Source organism: Herpailurus yagouaroundi, unplaced genomic scaffold (assembly GCF_014898765.1).
Source record: "Herpailurus yagouaroundi ecotype Mexico unplaced genomic scaffold, PumYag 180, whole genome shotgun sequence".
Lineage (NCBI taxonomy): Eukaryota > Metazoa > Chordata > Mammalia > Carnivora > Felidae > Herpailurus > Herpailurus yagouaroundi.
This window is the reverse complement of record NW_024412411.1, coordinates 15286680-15309441: the sequence shown is the minus strand read 5'-3', so window position 1 is coordinate 15309441 and position 22762 is coordinate 15286680. Positions and strand designations below refer to the sequence as shown.

Sequence of the window (22762 nt, the reverse complement as noted above, 5' to 3'; positions counted from 1 at the left end):
CCATCAACTGATGAATGGATAAAGAAATTGTGGTTTATATACACAATAGAATACTACGTGGCAGTGAGAAAGAATGAAATATGGCCTTTTGTAGCAACGTGGATGGAACTGGAGAGTGTGATGCTAAGTGAAATAAGCCATACAGAGAAAGACAGATACCATATGGTTTCACTCTTATGTGGATCCTGAGAAACTTAACAGGAACCCATGGGGGAGGGGAAGGAAAAAAAAAAAACAAGAGGTTAGAGTGGGAGAGAGCCAAAGCTTAAGAGACTGTTGAGAACTGAGAACAAACTAAGGGTTGATGGGGGGTGGGAGGGAGGAGAGGGTGGGTGATGGGTATTGAGGAGGGCACCTTTTGGGATGAGCACTGGGTGTTGTATGGAAACCAATTTGACAATAAATTTCATATATAAATAAAAAAAAATAAATAAAAATAAATATATATAAATATATGTATAATGGGTGATTTTTTTGTATCTATTCCTTTTCTCATTTTTCAAAATTTCTGTGATATACATTACACACACACACACACACACACACACACACACACACACACACACACAACCAACCATTTTTTGGTCAACATCTATAGGAAGCCTCCACCAATAAGCCCTAACAATTAATTACTCCCTCCTCCTTGCAGCTCCTGTACTTTCTTTTGTTGTCTTTACCATGTGTACTACTTCTTTAGTGTCAGTCTCCCTAAGAGACTGTTTATATGTCTTTTATATGTCTTACAGCTCTGTGTCTTTGGTGTCTAAAGTAATACCCAGCATACTGTGGTGCTCAGTGTCTGTTGGATTGAACTAAATTCCAAAGTACAAGACATTTAATTCACAATTATCTTTCATAACCATGAGATTATTCAAAACAAGCATGCCCAGGGTTTTGAACATGACTTTAGTACCACAGAGTGCATAAATCACACATATGATAGCTGATACATTGTGACACATTAACAAATTCAAATTTGCTAGCCCAATGCAGTATAAATAATCAATGCTCAATAGATAACTTGAGTATGGTTGACTAATTTGAGGTTTTAAAAAGTGTCCTACTTGGGGTGCCTGGGTGGCTCAGTCTGAGCATCTGACTCTTGATTTCAGCTCAGGTCATGATCTCACAGTTCCTGAGATCGAGCCCTGCTTGGGATTCTGTCTACCTCTCTCTCTGCCCCTACCCCACTTGCTCTCCATCTCTCAAAATTAGTAAAAGATAAACTTTAAAAAAAAAAGTGTGTTAAAAAAAAAAGAAAATAGAAATCTTTTGGGGTGCCTGGGTGGCTCAGTCAGTTAAGCATCTGACTCTTGATCTCAGCTCAGGTTATGATCTCATGGTTTGTGAGTTCAAGCCCCACATCAGGCTCTGCACTGACAGTGTGGAGCCTGCTTAGAATTCTCTCTCTCCTCTCTCTGACTCTCCTTTGCTTGCTCTCTCTCTCTCTCTCAAAACAAATAAGTAAACTTTAAAAAAATGAAAATAGAAATCTTTTGACATAACATTGTTAGAAGACATGACCATAATGAATTGTAATACATTCATTCATTCAAAGAATGTTTATTGAATGCCAGCCATGTTTAGCAAAACTGCTTTCCAATTTGATCCAAATTGGAAAACAAGGGAAATTTTCCCAAATCCACAAGAGAGTTAGATGTTCTCTCCCCTGTGCTATTTTGTTTCCACCTCTGTCATAGTGTTTATCCTACTGAGTCATAATTTATCCCTCTATGTATGCCTGGCTTTCCCACTAGATTATGAGCCCTGACTGAATCTATTATCCCAATCACCTAACAGGTAGAATGTACTCAAGGATACAGAATGAAGGAATGAATAAACACTCATTTAAATTCCCTGCATCAAGATATAACTCAAAAATATATTTAGTAACAGACACCAGATAAAATACCAATGCATTACCTTTTGCGGTTCACACTCTTACCACCACTAACATTCTGCTCCGCCATGTTTGGAAAGCTGATGTTTGTCACTTTGAAAGGAGAGAGAGCATGTTTTTCTCGAAGTCTCTTGTGTGTTATGATCTCTGTAAAATGAATGAAACCAAGTTTCCTTTCAACTTTAAATGGGTGGTTTTGTACTTAACTAATTTTTAAAACTCGTTATTTTACCCGGGAAAATTTATATATGAGATACATTTCTTATCTTAAATTATTGTCCCTTGCCCTAGTGTGATTCAAACAAATATTTTTTTGTATATTTATTACGTGCAAGACACTGGCTAGTCACTTTAGAAAATACAAGAGGCAAGTCTTTGCCCTTCAAGATCTTTCAAAAGATCTCAACTTAATTAATTAAGATCTCAACTTAATAATGGTTTGACTTATGATTTGTGACTTTGGCTTTTGATGGTGTAAAGTGATGTGCATGCAGTACAAACTGCACTTTGAATTTTGAATTGTGATCTTTCCCTGAACTAGTGATATGTGACACAACATTCCCTTGGGGATGCTGGGCGGCCCAGCAAGCTGCAGCAGGCAGCCAGCCACAGTTAGGAGAGTGAACAAGCGATACACTTCCAGCTATTCTGTACCCATGCAACCAGTCTGTTTTTCACTTCCAGTAGTCAATAAGTTACATAAGATATTCAATACTTAATTATAAAATAGGCTTTGTGTTAGGTGATTTTGTCCAACTATAGGCTAATGTAGGCTAGATGACACATTTTAGACAGGCTAGCTATAATGTTCAGTAGGTTAGATGTATTAAACACATTGTCAGCTTATGATAGTTTCAACTTATAATGGGTTAACCTGAACATAACCCCATCGTTAAATTGGGGAAGATCTATAGTTGTAGAGAAAAATAAGATATAGACAAAAACCCCAAGAGCTCTCATCGTGAAGGTCTTATTACATGCCTACAATGCTAAGTTGCTTTGCATACATTGCATAAATAGCAACTCAGGGCAATGATGAAAAACGTCTACATTCCAATTGATGGTGCTATCTTTAAGGGTCTGCCATGTTTAGAGATGAAAGAAGACACTTCAGAATCCAGTGATGAGAGAAGTGTTCATGGAGTAAGTGCGATGTAAAAATGATGCTAAGAGGTGAGTAGGATTGGGCTAGACTGTAAGAAAAGGAAGGACATTCTAGGCAAGAGAAAAAGAATGAACAAAAACATGAAGTCAGGGAAGGACAAGATGTGTTAGAAGGACATAAATAGACAATTCTGCTCAGAGAAGGAATCTATAGGAAACAGTGACAGATGAGGTTACAGACACAAAAGCATGTGAATATTAGGCTAACAGTTTACATGTAATCCTGTAGGCCACATGTTGCAAAAACAATATCCACAAGCCAATGTCTACCCACTGACATGGGGTTTTTTTTTTTTTTTTTTTTTTGGCTCTATCAGCATTTTTTGCTTCAACGTCAATTAGTGTGTTGCCTACAAAGCAATAATCTCCTAAAGGAAGTTTCCAAAGGGTGGCATGGCAACCCCTAAGGATCCCTAGGATCCTTTCCAAAAGTCTTTGAAATCCTAGGATTTTCTTCATATGCTTCAACCAACACAAACATATCATAACAGACTAAATGAAGACACAGATATGAAAATCCAGCCACCTTATATTAAGCCAAGTATCAAAGATGCAAAACTTCCATTCTCCATTTTTCATAAAAATTATTATTTATGCTAACATGTCACCCTATCATGTTAAATGCAACCCACTTCATACATTTACATTATCTGACTGGACCCTGTAGGCATATGAATTTTGACCTCTTTAAGTAATGGGGAACCAGTAAAGAGATCATAGTCTAAAAGCCTGAGAGTCAAAAAGTGGTTAAGATGAGATACAAGATTCCAGGAATAGAAGATATATGTTAGAAAGAAGAATACAGTAATTATTCATGATTCTAACTTTATTTATTTTGAGCATAGAAGTCACTAAGCAATATGGCTGGGCTACCATCAATATGGTAGCAATATTGGCCTACCTCTGACGCCTTCTTTGCTTGGATGGTCTTTTAATTCGCACTTCTCTTGTCCATTCATTTCATTTTCATCTTCCTCTACAATGGTCTCCATAGGTGGTTTTTTGTCCAACGTCTTGATCTCAATCCTAGAAACAAGCCACGATGTTTACTGCTCTGGGCCTGAATAGGTGAATGTGTGAACTTTCAATCCCTAGAAGCAACCCAGCTAGCTATCTGGTTCTGAAATACACCCACTTCTCTCAAGGGGGCAAGTGCTTTGATTTACTGAGGCTCTCTTTCAGGCTAAGTTTGGCAGCCAACCAAGACCTCCCCTCTCAGTACTGAGGCCTCAAAAGCAGCTCTTATGAAGATAAATTGAGGGATTTAAGCTTTGGGTTTGGTCTCAGTTTGAACCCGGCTGTCTTTTCTAGTTCTGTAACCGGATGCATAGAGGTGACAGTGAAAGGTGGCTGTTGGATGACTTAAAGGCAAAGATTCACAGCCTGGTAGGCAGAGACCAAAATATGCCCAGAAATAACTGCTCCTCCCCTTCCTCTTTCTCCTCCCCCACAGCTCCATCCTTTCCCCAGGCAAAAGTGAGGGACTTGCAAAAGCACAATGGGGGAATGGATGTGTTCAGCTGGTGCATGTAGTTGTAGGTTTTCTGTGGTCTCAAGTATGGAGTGCTGGGTTAGAGGTGTAAGCAGGAGAGAGGGCAGTGGGGGAGGGGTGGTACTTCCAGTAAATTCAGGGACCAAACTTCATATGAATAAAACATCTACAACTATTTTGAGTATTTGAGTTCTCCGGTCCATATCTAGGCTCTCTAGTTAACAGGAGCTTCCATCTCTGTTCTTGACCCATTGCAATTATTTCCCTCCTGGAATGCTTCAGCCAAAATATGTCCAAGGGGGCAGCCAAATTTGCCTTCCAAAATACAATCACAATAAAATTATTTTGAATCCATTGATTTATTTTTAATGAGTAAAGCAACATGGTACAATGGAAAGAATAGTGGAACAGTCAGGAGCCATGGTTTTATTTCTAGCTTGGCCACTCAGTTGTTTGTCCATTTCATCCACAATATTAAGGGTCTAGACTAACTAATCTCTAATGTTTATTCTGACCCTCACACTGATTTTGAGGTATGTCATACAGTCCTTCCTAGAGGGGGTTTTTCCAAACCAACTAACACAGGAGGATGTCACAGATTTAAAAACCATGAGAAAATAATACTCTGGGAAGCTGGTTGTTATTCCCCAAACTTCCTCCACCTGAAAAGCGTAATAGTTAATGGCATAGCAATTAAAATTAAGAACATGATTAAGGGTACACAATGAGTGAGTGACAGCTAAACTGGGGGAAAAAAAAACCAAGTCTCCTGACTCCTATTCCAGTGTACTTTTTAAAAAAATTTTTTTAAATGTTTATTTACTTTTGAGAGAGACAGACAGACAGACCATGAGTAGGGCAAGGGCAGAGAGAGAGGGAGACACAGAATCCAAAGCAGGCTCCAGGCTCCATGCTGTCAGCACAGAGCCCGATGCAGGGCTCAAACCCACAAACCACGAGATCATGACCTGAGCCAAAGTTGGACACTCAACTGACTGAGCCACCCAGGTGCCCCCTATTCCAGTGTTCTTAATACTGCACCATGTTGTTTCACTTATTAAAAGAAAAAAAAATTAAAATTACAATTTTGCACCTCTATAAAATGGATAAAATTAAATACACATCTCAAATAGCTAAAGTGAAAATTAAGTGCAATAATATTGAGAAAGTGCTTAATAGCATCTGACATCTACAGTAGTAAATATTCCATAGATGACAATTATTATTATTATTATTATTATCAGTATCATTATTATAATCATTGTCAGCAGCCACCACTAAAACCCACTGCACTCTTGGGATAAAGTTGTTCCTTTATTCTACCTTATCTCTCTAACCACTTGAGTGGTAAGAATCAGAGCTCAGACAGGTGAGCTAGACTGCAGAAAGAGAAAGCTAGTTCAGAGGAAATGATGGAAGGTAGAGGAAAGCCCAGAAGATGAGAAGAATTGCACTAATATTGCAGGGACTAAAATTGATGGGAGGTAGTATCAGAGTTTCTAGGGAGCTAAGAGTAGTTTTAAAAATGAATAGTCTAGGGGCGCCTGGGTGGCGCAGTCGGTTAAGCGTCCGACTTCAGCCAGGTCACGATCTCGCGGTCCGTGAGTTCGAGCCCCGCGTTGGGCTCTGGGCTGATGGCTCAGAGCCTGGAGCCTGTTTCCGATTCTGTGTCTCCCTCTCTCTCTGCCCCTCCCCCGTTCATGCTCTGTCTCTCTCTGTCCCAAAAATAAATAAACGTTGAAAAAAAAAATTAAAAAAAAAAAAAAATGAATAGTCTAGATGGACCTAGAGGGTATAATGTTAAATTAAATAAGCCAGACAGACAAAGATAAACACCATATCATTTCACTCATATGTGGAACTTAAGAAACAAGACAAATAACAAAAGAAAAGAAGAGTCAAACAAAAAAGCAGATTCTTAAATACAGAGAACAAACTGGTGGTTTCCAGAGGGGAGGTGGGTGAAGCATGGGTGAAATAAAGGGGATTAAGAGTACATTTATCATGATAAGCACCAAGTAATGTATAGAGTTGTTGAGTTATCATAAATAAAATAGTCTAACTGGCCATTGCTTTCTAACTTAACTATGGAAAGTGTATGCAACAAATCCTTCTTTGCTGGAACACTGAAAGAGAGAGAACACTAAAAGGAGCATGAGCCAGGAAAGATGAGAAACACTACCCAATCACATTAATAAATCAACAAGGATTGCTGTGCCTGGAGGAACCTGTGGAGAAAAACACTTGACCTTGGAAATGCACACCCACACTTGGATTGCTTCTCTGAGCTCTCTCCGCTGGACAACACGGAGTCCACAGTGCCAGGCCTCTGGAGGACAGAGAAAGAGAAAGGTTATCCTTGGGGCAGTGGTCTAGGACACATACAAATCAAAGCTATAGGCAGTCTCAGAGGCAAGGCTACCATGATACTCTCTATTGTTATTTCTGTTTCTATTTATTTATTTTTTTTTTTAATTTTTTTTCAACGTTTTTATTTATTTTTGGGACAGAGAGACAGAGCATGAACGGGGGAGGGGCAGAGAGAGAGGGAGACACAGAATCGGAAACAGGCTCCAGGCTCTGGGCCATCAGCCCAGAGCCCGACGCGGGGCTCGAACTCACAGACCGCGAGATCGTGACCTGGCTGAAGTCGGACGCTTAACCGACTGCGCCACCCAGGCGCCCCTATTTATATTTTTTTAGTGCTTAAAGTCTAGAGCTTAAAATCCAAAGAGGAATTATCTCATTTATCACCGTGGATAGTCTCATACCAATTCCACTGATGCTGCCTTTTCTCAAACCATTTCCTCTTTAGAAATTACCTTCAGAGTTGATGGCTTCTTTTATACATCTTTAAGAGGAGAGCTGACTTATTTGAAACTATGAGGAAAATAAGCAAGGAAGCCAATTCCACTCTTGACCCAAATAACTCTAAGAGAAGGGTAAGAGAAGGGCTTTGAAGTCACGTGGATTCATGTTCACATCCCCACACTGTTAAGTTATGTAACCTTAAACCCTGAGTATGTGGGGATAACAGGATCTAATTCATAGAATTTTTATGAGGTACTGTATGTAAGTGGCTGGCACATAATAAACACTCAAAAAATAGCAGCTATTATAATTATTATCACATTTTACAGTAATGACATTATTACATTATACTAGTATAGAAATCCAAAATTATTTTTGAAATGATATGGTTTACAAAAGGCTTTGAAGGGAATTTGCAAAAAGAAGTTTTAAATATGGTTCCAGCAAAAGCAGCATCATTGAAATAAACCTACAGCTTCCCAAGAGAACTACTCTGCAGAACAACACTCAGGTTTAAGTTATGGGACATTTGGGGGGAAAGAATCACTCTCACCACTTTATAGCAATTTCCCAAAATGTGATTTAAAAAAAAATTTTTTTTTACATTTTATTTATTTTTGATAGAGAGAGACAGAGCACAAGTGGGGGAGGGGCAGAGAGAGAGGGAGACACAGAATCCGAAGCAGGCTCCAAGATCTCAGCTGTCAGCACAGAGCACGATGAGGGGATCGAACTCACAAACTGCAAAATCATGACCTGAGCCCAAGTCGGACCAACTGAGCCACCCAGGCATCCCCCCAAAATGTGATTTTTGCTGTTAACAAGCCTTGGATTAACCAAAAGTTCCACGATTCATGATTCAGTCAGTTAAAGCAGACTTCTCAGATCCTTTAACATGCCAGTGTGTTTTGTGCTTCTGTCCAGGAGGGTGATATATGCAGCAGCCCTCCATCTGCTTTGGTCTCCAGATCCTTTTTTCATAGAATATCTCTCGGGATGACTACTTCTGGAAAATGCTCCTTCAAAGTTATGTCTTAAGAGTGCAGCAGGCTGTCCTCTCTTATAAACATGTTATTAAAACTACAAAGTTCTGTAGAATCCCTGAAGATTAGAGATGGGCCAGCACTTTGGCCTTGCTTCTGCTGTATTTTCATGGAAACGGGAGGGTGATAGCTGCATGTTTCCACTTTACATACACAGGGTTAGTGCCTATCTTTAAAATCCTACATGAAGCCAGATTGTGCAGAAAACACCAAGAGCTTCATTATGCACAACTCTTAAATCCCCATCCCAGAGCTCCATGAAAGAGGAAATTAGAAAGTAGAGTAGAATTAGACCGTATTTATAAACTTTCATTTTATAGTCTTTCACTTAAAAATCAGGCTTTTGCTCTATGGAACCCAGGATTTTATAACATTCTATGATAATATAATTCATTTGTACCAATTTTATTCATTCTTAAGGCACACTAAGCATTCAGTTAGTTCTGGTGATTAACTGTTTCACTACCTCCTTAAACTCTGCTATGTCCAACTTAGCATGAAGGTCATACCAGCTACTGAATAATAATGATGGGGTCAATTATGAAATTTCTTCCACAGTATGGCAAATTAAAAGCTAAAGATACATTTCCATGACTCGATTTATTGTAGACTGTCATTAAAATAAAATACCATAAGGACACCTAGGTGGCTCAGTCGGTTAAGCATCTAACTCTTGATCTTGTCTCACAGTTAATGAGATCAAACCCTACCCCGGGCTCCATGCTGAGCATGGAGTCTGCTTGGGATTCTCTCTCTCATGGTCTCTGCCCCTCCGCTGTTTGTGCACTCTAAATAAATAAATAAATAAATAAATAAATAAATAAATAAATGCTATAACCAGCCAAAAAAAAAAAAAAAGAGCCATTAGGAAGTCTGGTTCTACCACTTATTAGCACTCTGATTTCAGGCTTCCCACATAATCTCTCTGAACCTCCATTTTTCTCATTTGTAAAATCAGGATGATAATAATGCCAGTTTTATAATGTTTTCAAACTCAAATGAAATAATAGAAATGGAAGAATTTTTAAACACTATATGGTACTATAAAGTATTCAGAATTATGAACGCTTTTATTACTATTTATATTTTTCAGTTGGTATTGACTCAAAACTTAAGGTTTCTTTGCCCTTCTAACCTTTTTGTTAAAGAGTTAACCATCTATAAACAAGCATTTTTTTGCACTTGGGGTAAGTGCCATTTAAAATACATCAACCCAGGGCGCCTGGGTGGCTCAGTCAGTTAAGTGTCTGACTCTTGATTTCAACTCAGGTTACCATCGCATAGTTCCTGAGATCGAGCCCCACATCAGGCTGCATGCTGACAGTGTGGAGCCTACTTGGGATTTTCTCTCGCCCTCTCTCTCTGTCCCCCCAACTTGCGTGCCCACGCTCTCTCAAAATAAATAAACATTTAAAAAAATAATAAAGAAAATGTCAACCTGAGTTTTTCTTAATAATGACACACAGGTAATTCAAAGTTTTGATTGGGAGAGGGGTGTGGAGAAGGAAAACATTAACTTACATTTGTGAGGGCTTCTGCCAAAGCCCCAGTTCCATCCATTTTAGAAAGGAAATCCTTATAAAATCTCATCTTCACTTTGCCGCCTTTAATCGTGAGGATCCCGATTCCTTTGAAAGTAAACTCCACATTTGGTTTGGTGGAAATGGATTGTGATAAAAAAAGCAAAGTTTCTTTCACACAGCTTTCCACTGTATCCCTGCTAAATGGACCCTGCAGGGATATCGTGGCAAAATTAAGTAGAACAACGGGAATATCACCTAGAGGAGAAAGACAGGGTGGGAGAAAGGAAATGTAAATTACAACAAGGTCATATCATATACACTCACAAATAATTATCTGATTCTTAATACTCAAAAATAGAATTGTCCATGTTAAGTCCTTAGTTGTACCCTAACAATAGACAGTAATCAATACAATTTTCCTTGAAAGTATGTATTTTGCTCACAATAAGAACAATTAGGTTTCTAAGCAAATTCCAGACAAGCTTTAGATTTTCCCTTGGAGACAATGTAATAACTAACTGCATTTCTTCATCAGAGGGTTTTCTGAAGTTTTCAGCCCTCTTATCTCTCAGGACATACTGTAGCAATACACTTGCCTGTCTCCTCCAATTATCACATCATTTTTAAATGTTTATAATTACCTTCAAATGAAAGTGTCTTATCAGAGGGTATCAGACTGGATAACTTGCTTTTTCTCCCTAATGAATCCCTAAATGACATTGCAAAGGAATATGGTATATCTAGCATAAAAATAAGCATAGGGTCTATTCCACAAGAACAGATCACCAGTCAAAAAAGGGGATAAATAACACAGGTGATCAAGATAATAAATCCGAAAAGAGGCAGTAACAAGATCCACTAATAGAGGAACAGGATAGAAAGAAGAACATTCTAAACATTCATTGAGCAAGCATTAATTTATAGCTTTCCAAGTATCCAATGGTGCTGTATGATGAAGATTAATATCTGCAGAACACAAGCTTCCCTATATCAGCCATGGTCTTCTGTACAATTTGATGGTGATTCTATACCACCTCCCTCCATTTTTTTAATGAAGTTCTTAAAAGAAAATGCTATATTGCCTGCCTATGGATTGTTCCCTCCCATTTATCCAATGTCTCTCTTCAATCTGTCTTCTAGCCCACTTACTTCAGTAGGGACACTATCATCTCATAATGGACAAGCCAATGGATGCATTGCAAATCTTAATCTCATGACCTCTCTGTAACCTCCATTGACCGTGCCCTCTCTATGCTCTTGTATCCATGGCACCACTCTTGGTTCTCCAATTTCCTCTTTTTTGGTTTCCTTTGCTGATTTCCTTCCTCATCTACTTCTGATAAGATGGTGTTTTGTTGTGCTGTTTTCTGTTGTTGTTGTTTTTAAACAAGACTTTGTCCTTGTCTGTCGCCTTCTCTTACTTTATATCTTCTCCTAGGTAAATTTTTCCAAATCCTGACCTCTAGTCTCCATCCCTCACCTGAGCTCTGGAACTACCTCCACCTACGTATCCCTACAGGAATTTCAAATTTAACATGTCCAAAAGCTAACTCATTATTTTATCTACCACCCCAACCTGCCTTCCCCCTTGCTTCCCTAAGGTGTTAATGACAAAAACGTACATCTATTTTCCAATAAATCGGAGTCATGCTATGTACCTTCCTTCTTCTTGCTACCCACCAGTCTCAACTGGCAGCCAAATCCCATCAGTTCTCCATACGAAATATCTCACAAATAGATTCCTTCATCTTCCTCCTGATTGCCACTGCAATCAGGCTCCTACCATATTTCATCAAACTGCTATAATTAAAAGAACTATCCTCCTAAATTAAAAACTGGACTAGTACATACAGTTCCTTGCTCAAAAACTTTCAATGGCTCCCCACTGCCTATAGGATGAATCCCGAAGTCCTTATCATACTGCCTATAGCCCCTTACAACTTAATTGCTACCAACCACTTTTGTCTTAATTCCCTCCAATTGCCTCCACAATCATTCTGGCCACAGAGAAGTACCTTATTCATATTCTTGAATTATTCTTATTGTTCCTGAAATATCTCCCACAGCTTCTATGCCAGCAAAGCCCTATCATTCTTTAAGACCTCCTGGGATATGTCATCTTCCTAAGCCACCCTGAGCAAAGTTAAGTATGCTCTCCTCTGGGCTCCCCTACATTCAATCTAGTTCTGATCAATGCTGCTTTCACAGCATTTAATCAGGTTGAAATATTTGCTTATATATTTATCTCCCATGCTAAATTTTGAGCTCTTCAAAGCAAGGACCATGTCTTGATTATCTTTAAGAACCAATGTATAATGTTTAATTAATTACCTACTTAATTAATGATGAAGACTCATAACCACAAAGCTAAACTAGAGATAGAATTGTTCTTGTGAATTAATTCAATCATATATATTTAATTCTGAAATTTCTTCAGCCTTGTAAAAAAATTAATTATAGATCTAAGCTACTTTTTTTGGACTATACTATGAGATCCAAGATGTTTTTGTTAAAAAAAAAACAAGTTGGCTTTATTTTCACTTTATTTGGTAGGTTTTTGATGAATTGGGGTATTATATGCCTTCTGTCATAAAATTCTAGGCAAAAATGGCTGAAAAGTCCATCAAATCTACCATAAAGATCATATGCATAATGAATTCTAAGTATAACTTGTTGGTATTTGGTTTTCCAATATTTCATTTTTTTGGTGGTAAGTTACTCTGAAAATTAACTTTCAGGGAAGTTACCGTAAAGGCCAGTTTTAGCCTTTTGACCTGCTGACATTTGGGGTGGACTGTCTCTATCCACGTAGGAGTGCAATGCAAGAGGGGATGATAAGGAAGGTTAAAATGAATACAGCCCCAAAATCAGGAAGGACGTCCCCAAAGGCCTCTAAGTAACCAGGGGAGGTGTCACCAAGTCTACACACCAAAGCTGGAAGGTAAGTAAGCATCCTCTGTCAGGCACCATGTCCCTTTAGCTTATCACTATATCTCAAGTGCCTGGAACAAGGCCTAACACATAGTTGGCTCTCAGTAAATATTTGTGGAAAGAGGGAAGAAAGGAAGGGAGGCAGAAGGAAGGAAAGAGGAAGGAGGGAGGGAGAAAGCAAGGGAGGAAGATTTTAGGGTGTGAGAGGTATATAAGGTATTCATTAAGTCTTTATGGAATTATTAACCTCACTCCTAAGTTTTAATAATGTACATTATATACGATAGAACACAGTTAGTGATCTTTTTCATAGCTAATATGGACTGTAATTCTAATTACAGTCCCTAATTAACTTTTTCTCTATAACCACTTTTAATTTCTGAGGGTCTAAAAAAATGAACAAAGGCTGTATAACTCTGTAATGTGGCATGTAAATGTGCCTTGATATCACATCAAGTCTTCCCATGCCTGCCTCTTAAGCTACTGAGGTTTAAAATGTCCTGCAGGAAGACTGTCTATCATTTCCCACCTTGGCCCTTCCCTCTTCCAAAGGTACCATGTGAAAAGTGAGCTGAAATCACAAACTGATAAAGCAGCAACTGAACAAACTTTGCCCTTCCATTTTCATCCCCAGGCCAGTAACTTTCTGAGAATGTCTTAAATATTGAAAAGATTTACCAGGAATGTATGTTTTGTTTTGTTTGAGTTCATGGGTCCGTACTAACTTCTCTGCCATGATAAATATGGGTCTCTGAATCAGAATAAACTTGTTGTTTCCCACGTCAATTTTTTGTCTCATTAAAGTAAAAGTTCCAAGCCCTGGGATCTGAACACCCTGAAAGAAAAAGGAAGGGGGGAAAAAAAAGAGCAACAATCAGAAATCACTGAAGAGGTAAGGAAAAATAACCCTTAGTACCGCTATTCAAAAAAACCCCATGAAAACAATTAAGCCGTAAATATTCAATGATTTCTAAACTCTCTTCCAGCTATAGTATGTCATGATTCTAAGTTCTCATGTAAGTATAAAATGTAATATATTGATCTACAATGCTTCTGACATCAGACCCTGCATCTCCATTACCATTCAAAGGCTGTGAGGACTAAGATAACTTGTATGGATGCCATTGCTACTTTTAATCTATACTTAAGATTCCTCTTATCCTAAATCGTGGGAAATTCTGAATTTTAATCATTTACCATTAGAAAGAAGGAATTTAAAAAGCTGTAAGAATCTCTGCTTTCTCATTCCTTCTTTTAGGTTTTGTCTCTCACTTAAAACCAGACAATCCAGCATCCAAGGCATCTGCTGCAGTGTAGTGATCTTGGCTGAGGGGTAGAAGCAAATGCTTTTGGCTCTCAAACTAGGCCTCTGTCTCCCTGGAAATATCACACCTCAAGGGTTACAAATTCAAATGCCTTCAGGCACCACCCACGAAAGAACGCAAGGGAATGAAGGTAGCCAGCCAGAGAGTGCAGTGGCTAGAAAGTACAAACCCCATCCAAAGGGAAGAGCTCACTGTTGGCTCCAGCCAAGTGTCATCATGCAGGAATGGGAAACTGGTGTTGTTAAATCTGCTGATTTTTCAAGAAAAGAGAAACAAGTCCAAAACTTTATATAAACTCTCCAAATTTTAGGTTGGTGATGACTACTTCAAATTATCAGACCAAACAAGATAAGTTTGAAGGACGAATTCAGCCCACGGGTTGTCATAATGGGACCTGTGAGTAGGATATAAAAGTTTCACAATTTCCCTGCTCCCTCCAAACTCCCCAAATCTCTGTCCAGTTCCATGGCATCCAAACTGAAGTCTGGGCAAAGTTTCTCATTTTTGGTAAGATGAGTTCAATCCCAGATTGTCTTCTTGTATTTCAGTCAAAACCCATTCCCTGCAAAGAGGCATGGCAGGAAGCATTACATCCTTCTATAAGCAATGCCAGAAACTATCAGGTCACAGATCAACAGAATTCATCTAGTTCCTCTACACACATCCAGACTGGTCAGTGATCTGCTTGGTATCACTAGAGAGAACTTTTACAAATTCATTACCTAAGAATAAAATCCATGTTTGTTAAATGCTATCTGTAAGTCATAGTGTGAGCATCATAAAATCACAGGACTGAAAGTCAAATTGAATGGCTCTAAAATCTGTTATCTTGCTCCCAGCAAAATTATACAAGACCAAGGAAGAAAGATCCTTTGGACTCTTGCATTAAACTTAAAGTATAAATCTTGCCTTTTGTAGGGATAGCTGTCGTTGCACAAATTCTGACACATTCCCCCAGATAGTAGACACTTCTGAAATTCAAAGGAAATAAAAAATAATTGATGTAAGCTCTCATGTGATAGTATCTAGTGCTAATAAATAAAAAAGTAAATGTGAACTGCAGAATCAAACAATAGTAATTCCTAATTAATTTAGAATTAACAGAAAATAAGTTCATTCCCAAAAGTTAATTTTCCTAGTAACTAAAGCTTACCATTTTACATTCCAAAAATGTGCTTAAAAATAACAATAACAATAAATTTTTAAATAAAATCTTTCTAGGATAAAGAGAGCTCTGTCGCACATTTCCTTTTATTCTTTTTTTTTTTTAATTTTTTTTTTCAACGTTTATTTATTTTTGGGACAGAGAGAGCCAGAGCATGAACGGGGGAGGGGCAGAGAGAGAGGGAGACACAGAATCGGAAACAGGCTCCAGGCTCTGAGCCATCAGCCCAGAGCCCGACGCGGGGCTCGAACTCACGGACCGCGAGATCGTGACCTGACTGAAGTCGGACGCTTAACCGACTGCGCCACCCAGGCGCCCCTCCTTTTATTCTTTATAGAAGTGGGACAGAGTTCCTTTTATCCTATAAATAGAGTTAATCAAGTATAATCTAGTCTTTTTTCTTTTTTTTTAGTTCTCTAGATTCCAGTTAGTTAACATAAAGTGTAATATTAGTTTCTGGTGTATAATTTAGTGACTCAACACTTCCGTACAACACCTGATGCTCATGACAAGTGAGCTCCTTAATCTCTATCACCTATTTAACCCTACCCCTTTTTTCTTAATGACCGATTCAAAAAGTATTTATTGAGTGTCTACTCTGTGCCCTCTGAAATATAAAACTTTATTCTTTTTTATTTTATTTAATGTTTATATATTTTTGAGAGAGAGAGACAGAGACAGAGCATGAGCAGGGGAGGGGCAGAGAGAGGGGGAGACACAGAATCCAAAGCAGGCTCCAGGCTCTGAGCTGTCAGCACAGAGTCTAACATGGCACTTAAACTCTGGAACCGAACTATGAGATCATGACCTGAGCCAAAGTCAGACACTCAATCAACTGAGCCACCCAGGCCCCATATTTTATTTTTAATGTTTATTTATTTTGAGAGAGAGCACACATGTGAGTGGGGGAGGGGCAGATGAGGGGCAGTGGAGGGGGAGAGAGAGCGAGAGAGCGAGCGAGAATCCCAAGCAGGCTCCACATTCAGCATGTAGCCTGACACAGGGCTCGATCCCACAACAAGTCACAGACTGACCTGAAACCAAGAGTGGGTTGCCCAACCAACTGAGCCACCCAGACACCCCTAAACCTTCATTCTTATGACATTCTTTAACACAAAAGTAAAGCCAAGCATCATTAAGGCATAAAAGGCTGCTGTCTGGGCATTAAGTGTCTGTATACTTCTTTTATTGCTTAATTCTTTGTTGGGGGCGGTGGGGGGGGGGGGGTTTTTTGAGAATGTGTGTGGGTGGGTGTGTGGGGTTGGGTTTTCATCTTTCTCCACAACTCTGCCCAGATGATAACTCCATGACAGCAGAGACCTAAGCTGCTTTGTGCACTGAATCTTTGTGTGCTATCAACCTTGAGTAGCATGTAGTAGTCTTTGATATTCTTTAAATGCCTTAGCCCATATAACATTATTACTAAACCCATAAAACAATATATTCTTTTTAAATTGAGATTCAGTTTGGCACATAATAATAGTATCAGGTGTACAACATAATGATTTGATATTTGTATATATTGCAAAATGATCACCATATTTTTGCTTAAATCTTGACTTGCTTTTCATTCTCATTTGTTACTGTTAGACTACCAGCTGTCACGTCTCTCTACTGCTAGTGCTCTGCAGACCTGATCCTAATTTACTGCTTCTGATCTGCTTTGTTTTTGCTTTCAACAAATATACTAATATTATATCTAAAGTAATATATTTAAAGTTTATTTATTTTGAAAGAGAGAGAGGCAGAGAGAGAGAATCCCAAGCAGGCTCCACACTGTCAGTGCAGAGCCCAACACAGGGCTTGATCCCACAAACTGTGAGATCATGACCTGAGCTGAGATCAAGAGTTGGTCACTTAACCAAGTGAGCCACCCAGGCAGCCCTAAAATAATAATTTTTGACAACAGACCTTTGGGTAGGGACCCAAGGGGCTTAATTTGAATCAGTGCATAGACTTCTTACTATCTGTTTTGAATGATCAGAGAGGGGTCTTCTATGTTTTTCTTGTTCTGAGCTGTTTTCCAAAAAGGAACTGTGGTAGAAAAATAAGTAGTTGCCAATAACTAGGGTTAAATACATGATATGAAGGGATACTCTAGGTATAACTAATATTTAGAAGTACTGAAAATTAAGTCAGTGTTGACATCTCCACTCCAAACCTAATTATGTGTATTAAAGATACTTTCCAATGAACTCTTTGCAAATCCAGAGTTGTTGTTTTAGTTTTCAGAATAAAAGATCAGTAACAGGGTGCTTAGGTGGCTCAGTCAGTTAAGCATTCGACTCTTGATCTCAGCTCAGGTCTTGATCTCAGGGTCATGAGTTCAAGCCTCACCTTGGGCTCCCAGTGTGGAGCCTACTTTAAAAAAGAAAAAATCAAGAACAGTGACATTTACTAGGTTGCCACTTTGGGATATGGATGGAGGCAAAAGACTAGTTCTTTCCCCACTTTGGAAATTGCTTGATTTATTGGTATAACTTTTATTTCTAATGGTTTAAACTACTACCTAAAGCAGGGAAATTGTACTTTTAATTACAGCATGTCAGGGTTATAAATATTTTTATTACTATGCCAGGGGAGGAGTAGTTTGGGCAATGAGAAGTAGCAGTGAATGATTCTCATGGGTATCTGGGAACAAGTTGGGTGATGGAAATTCACTCACCCACCAAGGAAACTAGGGCTACATGCTACAGTGAGCCAGGTGAAAAAATCCTACCCTTCACTCTAAGTCACAGATACACAGTTTATTATAACCAAGTCTTTCCTCTACTCTGCTGCATCCTACTGTATTCCCCATTCATCTCCACCACCATAGACAAAAGAATTCTACTTCTGGCTGCTAAGAACTAAGAAGGTCTTTCAACCAATACCAATTAGATACTGAATTAAATTTTTCATCATGACCAAAAATGTCATTAATTTGCTAATAACACAGAATCTCCATATCCAGATTTACATAGAGATCTTTCAAAACTATGAAGTCAAAACTGTTAAGTCTTTTACCCAGGCTCACAATATGCAGCTCAAATTTCAGGAAAACAATCTATACCAAATGGAAATGATTTAATTAGAGCCAGGAGAAACTATATAGCTTGCAACCTAACCCTAATGAAAAGACTTGACTGAGCCTAGCTGGAAATTTGAGGATCATCTTTCTTCATTTGAATGATATATTCAAGACTGCCATGTTGTTTTATTCTATAGAATCTAATGGGCAAAATTATATAAAAGCAGAGTTTATTATTCTAAACTGAGATTTGCTATTTTTTTAATGTTTATTTTTAAGAAAGACAGAGCAAAAGCAGGGGAGGAGCAGAGAGAGAGGGAGACACAGGATCCAAAGCAAGTTCCAAGCTCTGAGCTGTCAGCACAGAACTGATGTGGGGCTCGAACCTATGAACTGCAAGATCATGACCTGAGCTGAAGTTGGATGTTTAACCAACTGAGCCACCCAGGCACCCTGAGAGATTTGCTGTTTCTTACTGAAGAAAAAAGAAAATATGCACATCATTCCCTTTGGGAAGTTGTAGGTTCCTGCATTTCAATTGGAATAGATTTGAAAATTTTACAAACAATGATTTTTAACTTTGATTTTTTTCTTACATCCCAAAGTCAGAGAGGATATCACTGAATGGTAAAACAAAAAGAATTTTAATCCAGTCTAAAAAGCGAATTAAAGATATGCTACTTTTATGTTTTAAAGAAAACTGGAGTTATTATTTATTTTAATCAAATATTGAAATACCTAGAATCATTATTATAAAGAAATAATCCCCAGACATACCTTCTATACTCAGTTCAACCACCATTTGACTTCAAATTCTAAACATTTTATGCATTCAAAACCATATTTTCAAACACAGTGCCAGGTAGCAAGAATGCTACATTTTATATATGATTATAAATTGTAGAATAATATATGCTTGAAATAGATACTAATACCAAATATAAGAGATAAGTTCCCTTGACTTTATAAGACACCTTCTTTTTAAAAACAACACACACACATTTTTTAAAATGTTTATTTATTTTTGAGAGAGAGCATGAGTAGGGAGGGGCAGAGAGAGAGGGAGGCAGAGAATCCCAAGTAGGCTCCCCGCTGCCAGCACAGAGCCCAGTGTGGGCTCAAAGTCATGAACCATGAGATCATGACCTGAGCCAAAATCAAGAGTCGGACGCTTAGCCAACTGAGCAACCCAGGCGCCCCATAAGACATCTTTTAAAATTAAATTTTTAAAATTAAAATACTGGCATACAAAACAAAAAATTCAAGAGTGATTTGAACAAAGAAACATATTCCCAGAGCATAGGAGCATAGTTCAGTGGAAAGATCAGTGTGTTGCACTGAAGACATGCAGACTTCCTGCCTCTGCAGATTGCTAGCTATGTGGTCTTCAATAGTTTTGCCCGGTCACATCCACAAAACGATGACGGGACCTTCTAAGTACTATAACTACATAATACTAAACTTTGGAAAAACATATGAAAGCCACAGGACTTAATACATACAATGATGAAAAGTTAATTTATGGGCTTTACTGAGATTAGTTTATCCTCATCTCCTTTACAAGGGATCATTTGTGAACATTAATAAGTAGTCACTTATTAGTTAATAGTGATTTTAATAATGACTTTAATAATAACATTAATAATGACTTCTGTTTCTGTCATTCAACCAATAAAGCTCTTGCTGAGGTCACCAACAATGTCGTCAATAAATTCAACAGATATGTTTAGCTTTCACCTCGCTGACCCTTTAGTCATATCTAACAGTGGTGACCACTCTCTCCTCCTTTAAGCACCTCTCTTATGGGCTTTTGTGACACTCCTCTCTCCTGGATTTTCTTCCTACCTCTCTAGCCACTTCTTCTCATTTTCCTCAACTCAGCCATTAAATGTTGGGATTTCCAAAGATATAGCCCTAGGCCTTCATTTTTCACTCCATATTCTGCTGCAGCAGTTACATCTGTGCCCAGGACTTTAATGACCACCAATATGCTGATGACTCCCACGTGTTTGTTTAGATCCTGGAAACCCTCCCCATTTTAAGGTTCTTGACCTGTGTATCCAACTGCCTATTTGGATATCTCACAGAGACACTTCACTTGCTCAAAATCAGGATCTTCTTTCCCTTAAATCTTGCCCTGTATCCAGGGATTCGATGTCAATGACTGCCACCTTCATCTATTCAGTTATATAAGCCAGGAACTCAGAACTCATCCTTGCGACTTCCTTTCTCTCTCACCCTCCATGCCCAGCCCACCACCACAATCTCTAAATAGCCTTTCAGTCTGTCTACATCTCTCCATCTTTACTGCTACCAATTTAGACCAAGCTACCATTCAGTCTCATTTAAGTTACTGTTATAGGTGTTCTTGACCCTCTAATTCATTCCCCACTTTGCAACCAGAGCAATCTTTTCAAAACACAAACGTGATCATGTCATTCAACTCCTCCTTTATCTCCATGCTAGAACACTTAATGGCTTTCCACAGGCTTAAAATCAAGGCCACTATCCTTAATATGATTTACAAAGCCCTGATCACCTGACTCCTCCCTTTCTGTCCAGCCTCCTTTAGAACACTCTGGCTTCTGCACTTACAGAGCAGCCGTATTGACTTTCTTTCAATTCCTCGGTCACACCATGCTGTCTCTCATCAATGTGCTCTTGTTATTCCCTCTGCCAAGAACTCTGTCACCTCCCCTCCACTCCCTATTCCACTGATCCATTTCACCTATTTAACTGCAACGCATTCTTCACATCTCAGCTCACGTCTTCTTTTCTTCAACAAATCTTGACACACATTCCCATCCTCAACCACAGTAAAAGTTCCCCGTGTACCATGCACCTCCTCCTCGGTAGCACTTACTAATTGAAATTATTATTTATTTCTGTGATTATTTGGTTAATGTATATCTCTTCCCCACTAGACTATGTAAATTCCAAGGTTTTTGCTCACCGTCAGTTCTCTAGTGTCTAACACAGTACGTTCTCAAAATTACTTGAATGAATAAATTATATGTAAATTTGTAAATAAGGCAAATATTTTTAATCCATAAAACCATTATACTTAATGCTTCTTTTATAATTATTTTAACAGGAAAAAGTAAGAGTGATGCAGGGGAAAGAAACGAGGCATCTACTCCTATTTATTTTGTCTTCTGAAGTCATTTGGTTAAAGTGTAGGCAACGTCCCTAAGTCACAATGACTTGATAGTAATAATAGTTTCCATTTCTGGAGCACCTTTCTTCCCAAGGGTTCCCAATGCTTACAAACAGATCTTGGTGTCACTCTAGAGTGACTCTTCTAAGAAACTATGCTTTTGATCAAGCCTAGTAAGTTTCTATGAGAAGCTGTCAGGTCTTCTTGCAAACACCAAGTTCCTTTTATGACCATCTCACTTTCTTAACACAACCCCAAAATATCAGGGGCAACAAAAGTAGCATGTCGTTGCATGAAGTCTGAGAAGGACCCATTTGGAGTGGTTGTTTTTAGCTAACATTTAATGAGCACTTATTTTGTGCTAGTCCCCAGGCTAACACATTATCACTTTTAATCAAAATCCTCAGCTGGCCCCTTTCCCTCATTAACACGATCAATAAAGGAACTCTATGGGCATCCAATGGGAGCCTGTTGTGATTACTAGCTGATTGCCAAGATAACCTGGCCACTCAGGGGATGGGGAAGGAGGTTTTCTACCTGCCCCCAAGCAGGTGAAGATTCAGCCCCCAGGGCCCTCGCCTCACTTCGCTTACCCTCCTGGCTCAGCGACCGAAGAGAACGAAGAGTACGCAGCACCGGCTTGCTCAGGTCCCGCAAGGAAGGGACGATGGTGTCCAATATGTTGGTGTTCATTTGGTTCGGTGCTGAGTCCTTGACGGGTCTCTTTTCTTTCTTCATATGAAATCTGTACAAAAGTGACTTTCCTACGCCCAAAGCCCCTCTCTTCAGAGTTTTGGATGTACCTTAAAATAAAAACTACCAAATATCGATTTGTGTTTTTCTAACACCTCCTTTCTCGCCGTCCCTTCTCACCCCGTGCTGGCTCTCTCTGAGTGGCTCCCACCCCAGGAACCCCAAGAGCTGGGTTGCACCAGTATGCAAAAATCCCAAGCGCTCAGGGCCACCGAGTGAGAGCGTGCGCAGAGCCAAGAGCAAGAAAACGGGACTGAGGGAAGGTAGGCCAGCCGCAGGGAGGGCGTGGTGTGTTGCTAGGACGCAACAAAGGCTTGCTGCGTCGCTAGGGTGTCAAAGCATGGCCTTGGCCCCGCCTCCTATGTTGGGTAGAGCCCTACGTAGACAATGGGATTCTGGAGTGGCAAACAGCGAGGCTGGGGAGTAACTTTTTTTTAACTTTGTTTTTTCCTTCCCCTCTTACCTGGGCAGCGAAGAGAATTGGTCGC

General features: G+C 39.1%; 1 protein-coding gene across 4 annotated transcripts in view; it reads right to left on the bottom strand.

Annotated features, from left to right (window-relative positions):
• The window catches only part of CCDC81 (coiled-coil domain containing 81), a 39623-nt gene extending 17089 nt beyond the window's left edge, over window positions 1-22534 (bottom strand). The window contains exons 1-7 of one of the 4 annotated variants that reach the window (XM_040489563.1): window positions 22115-22534; window positions 15099-15160; window positions 13543-13699; window positions 9932-10188; window positions 6806-6885; window positions 3966-4090; window positions 1924-2047 (exon numbers count right to left, since the gene is read on the bottom strand). In XM_040489563.1, the coding sequence (XP_040345497.1) occupies window positions 1924-2047; window positions 3966-4090; window positions 6806-6885; window positions 9932-10188; window positions 13543-13699; window positions 15099-15160; window positions 22115-22259 (950 nt within the window). In that variant the 5' untranslated portion in view covers window positions 22260-22534. The other 3 variants (XM_040489566.1, XM_040489565.1, XM_040489564.1) reach the window with 3 other exon arrangements.
• Window positions 22535-22762: the final 228 nt, after the last annotated feature.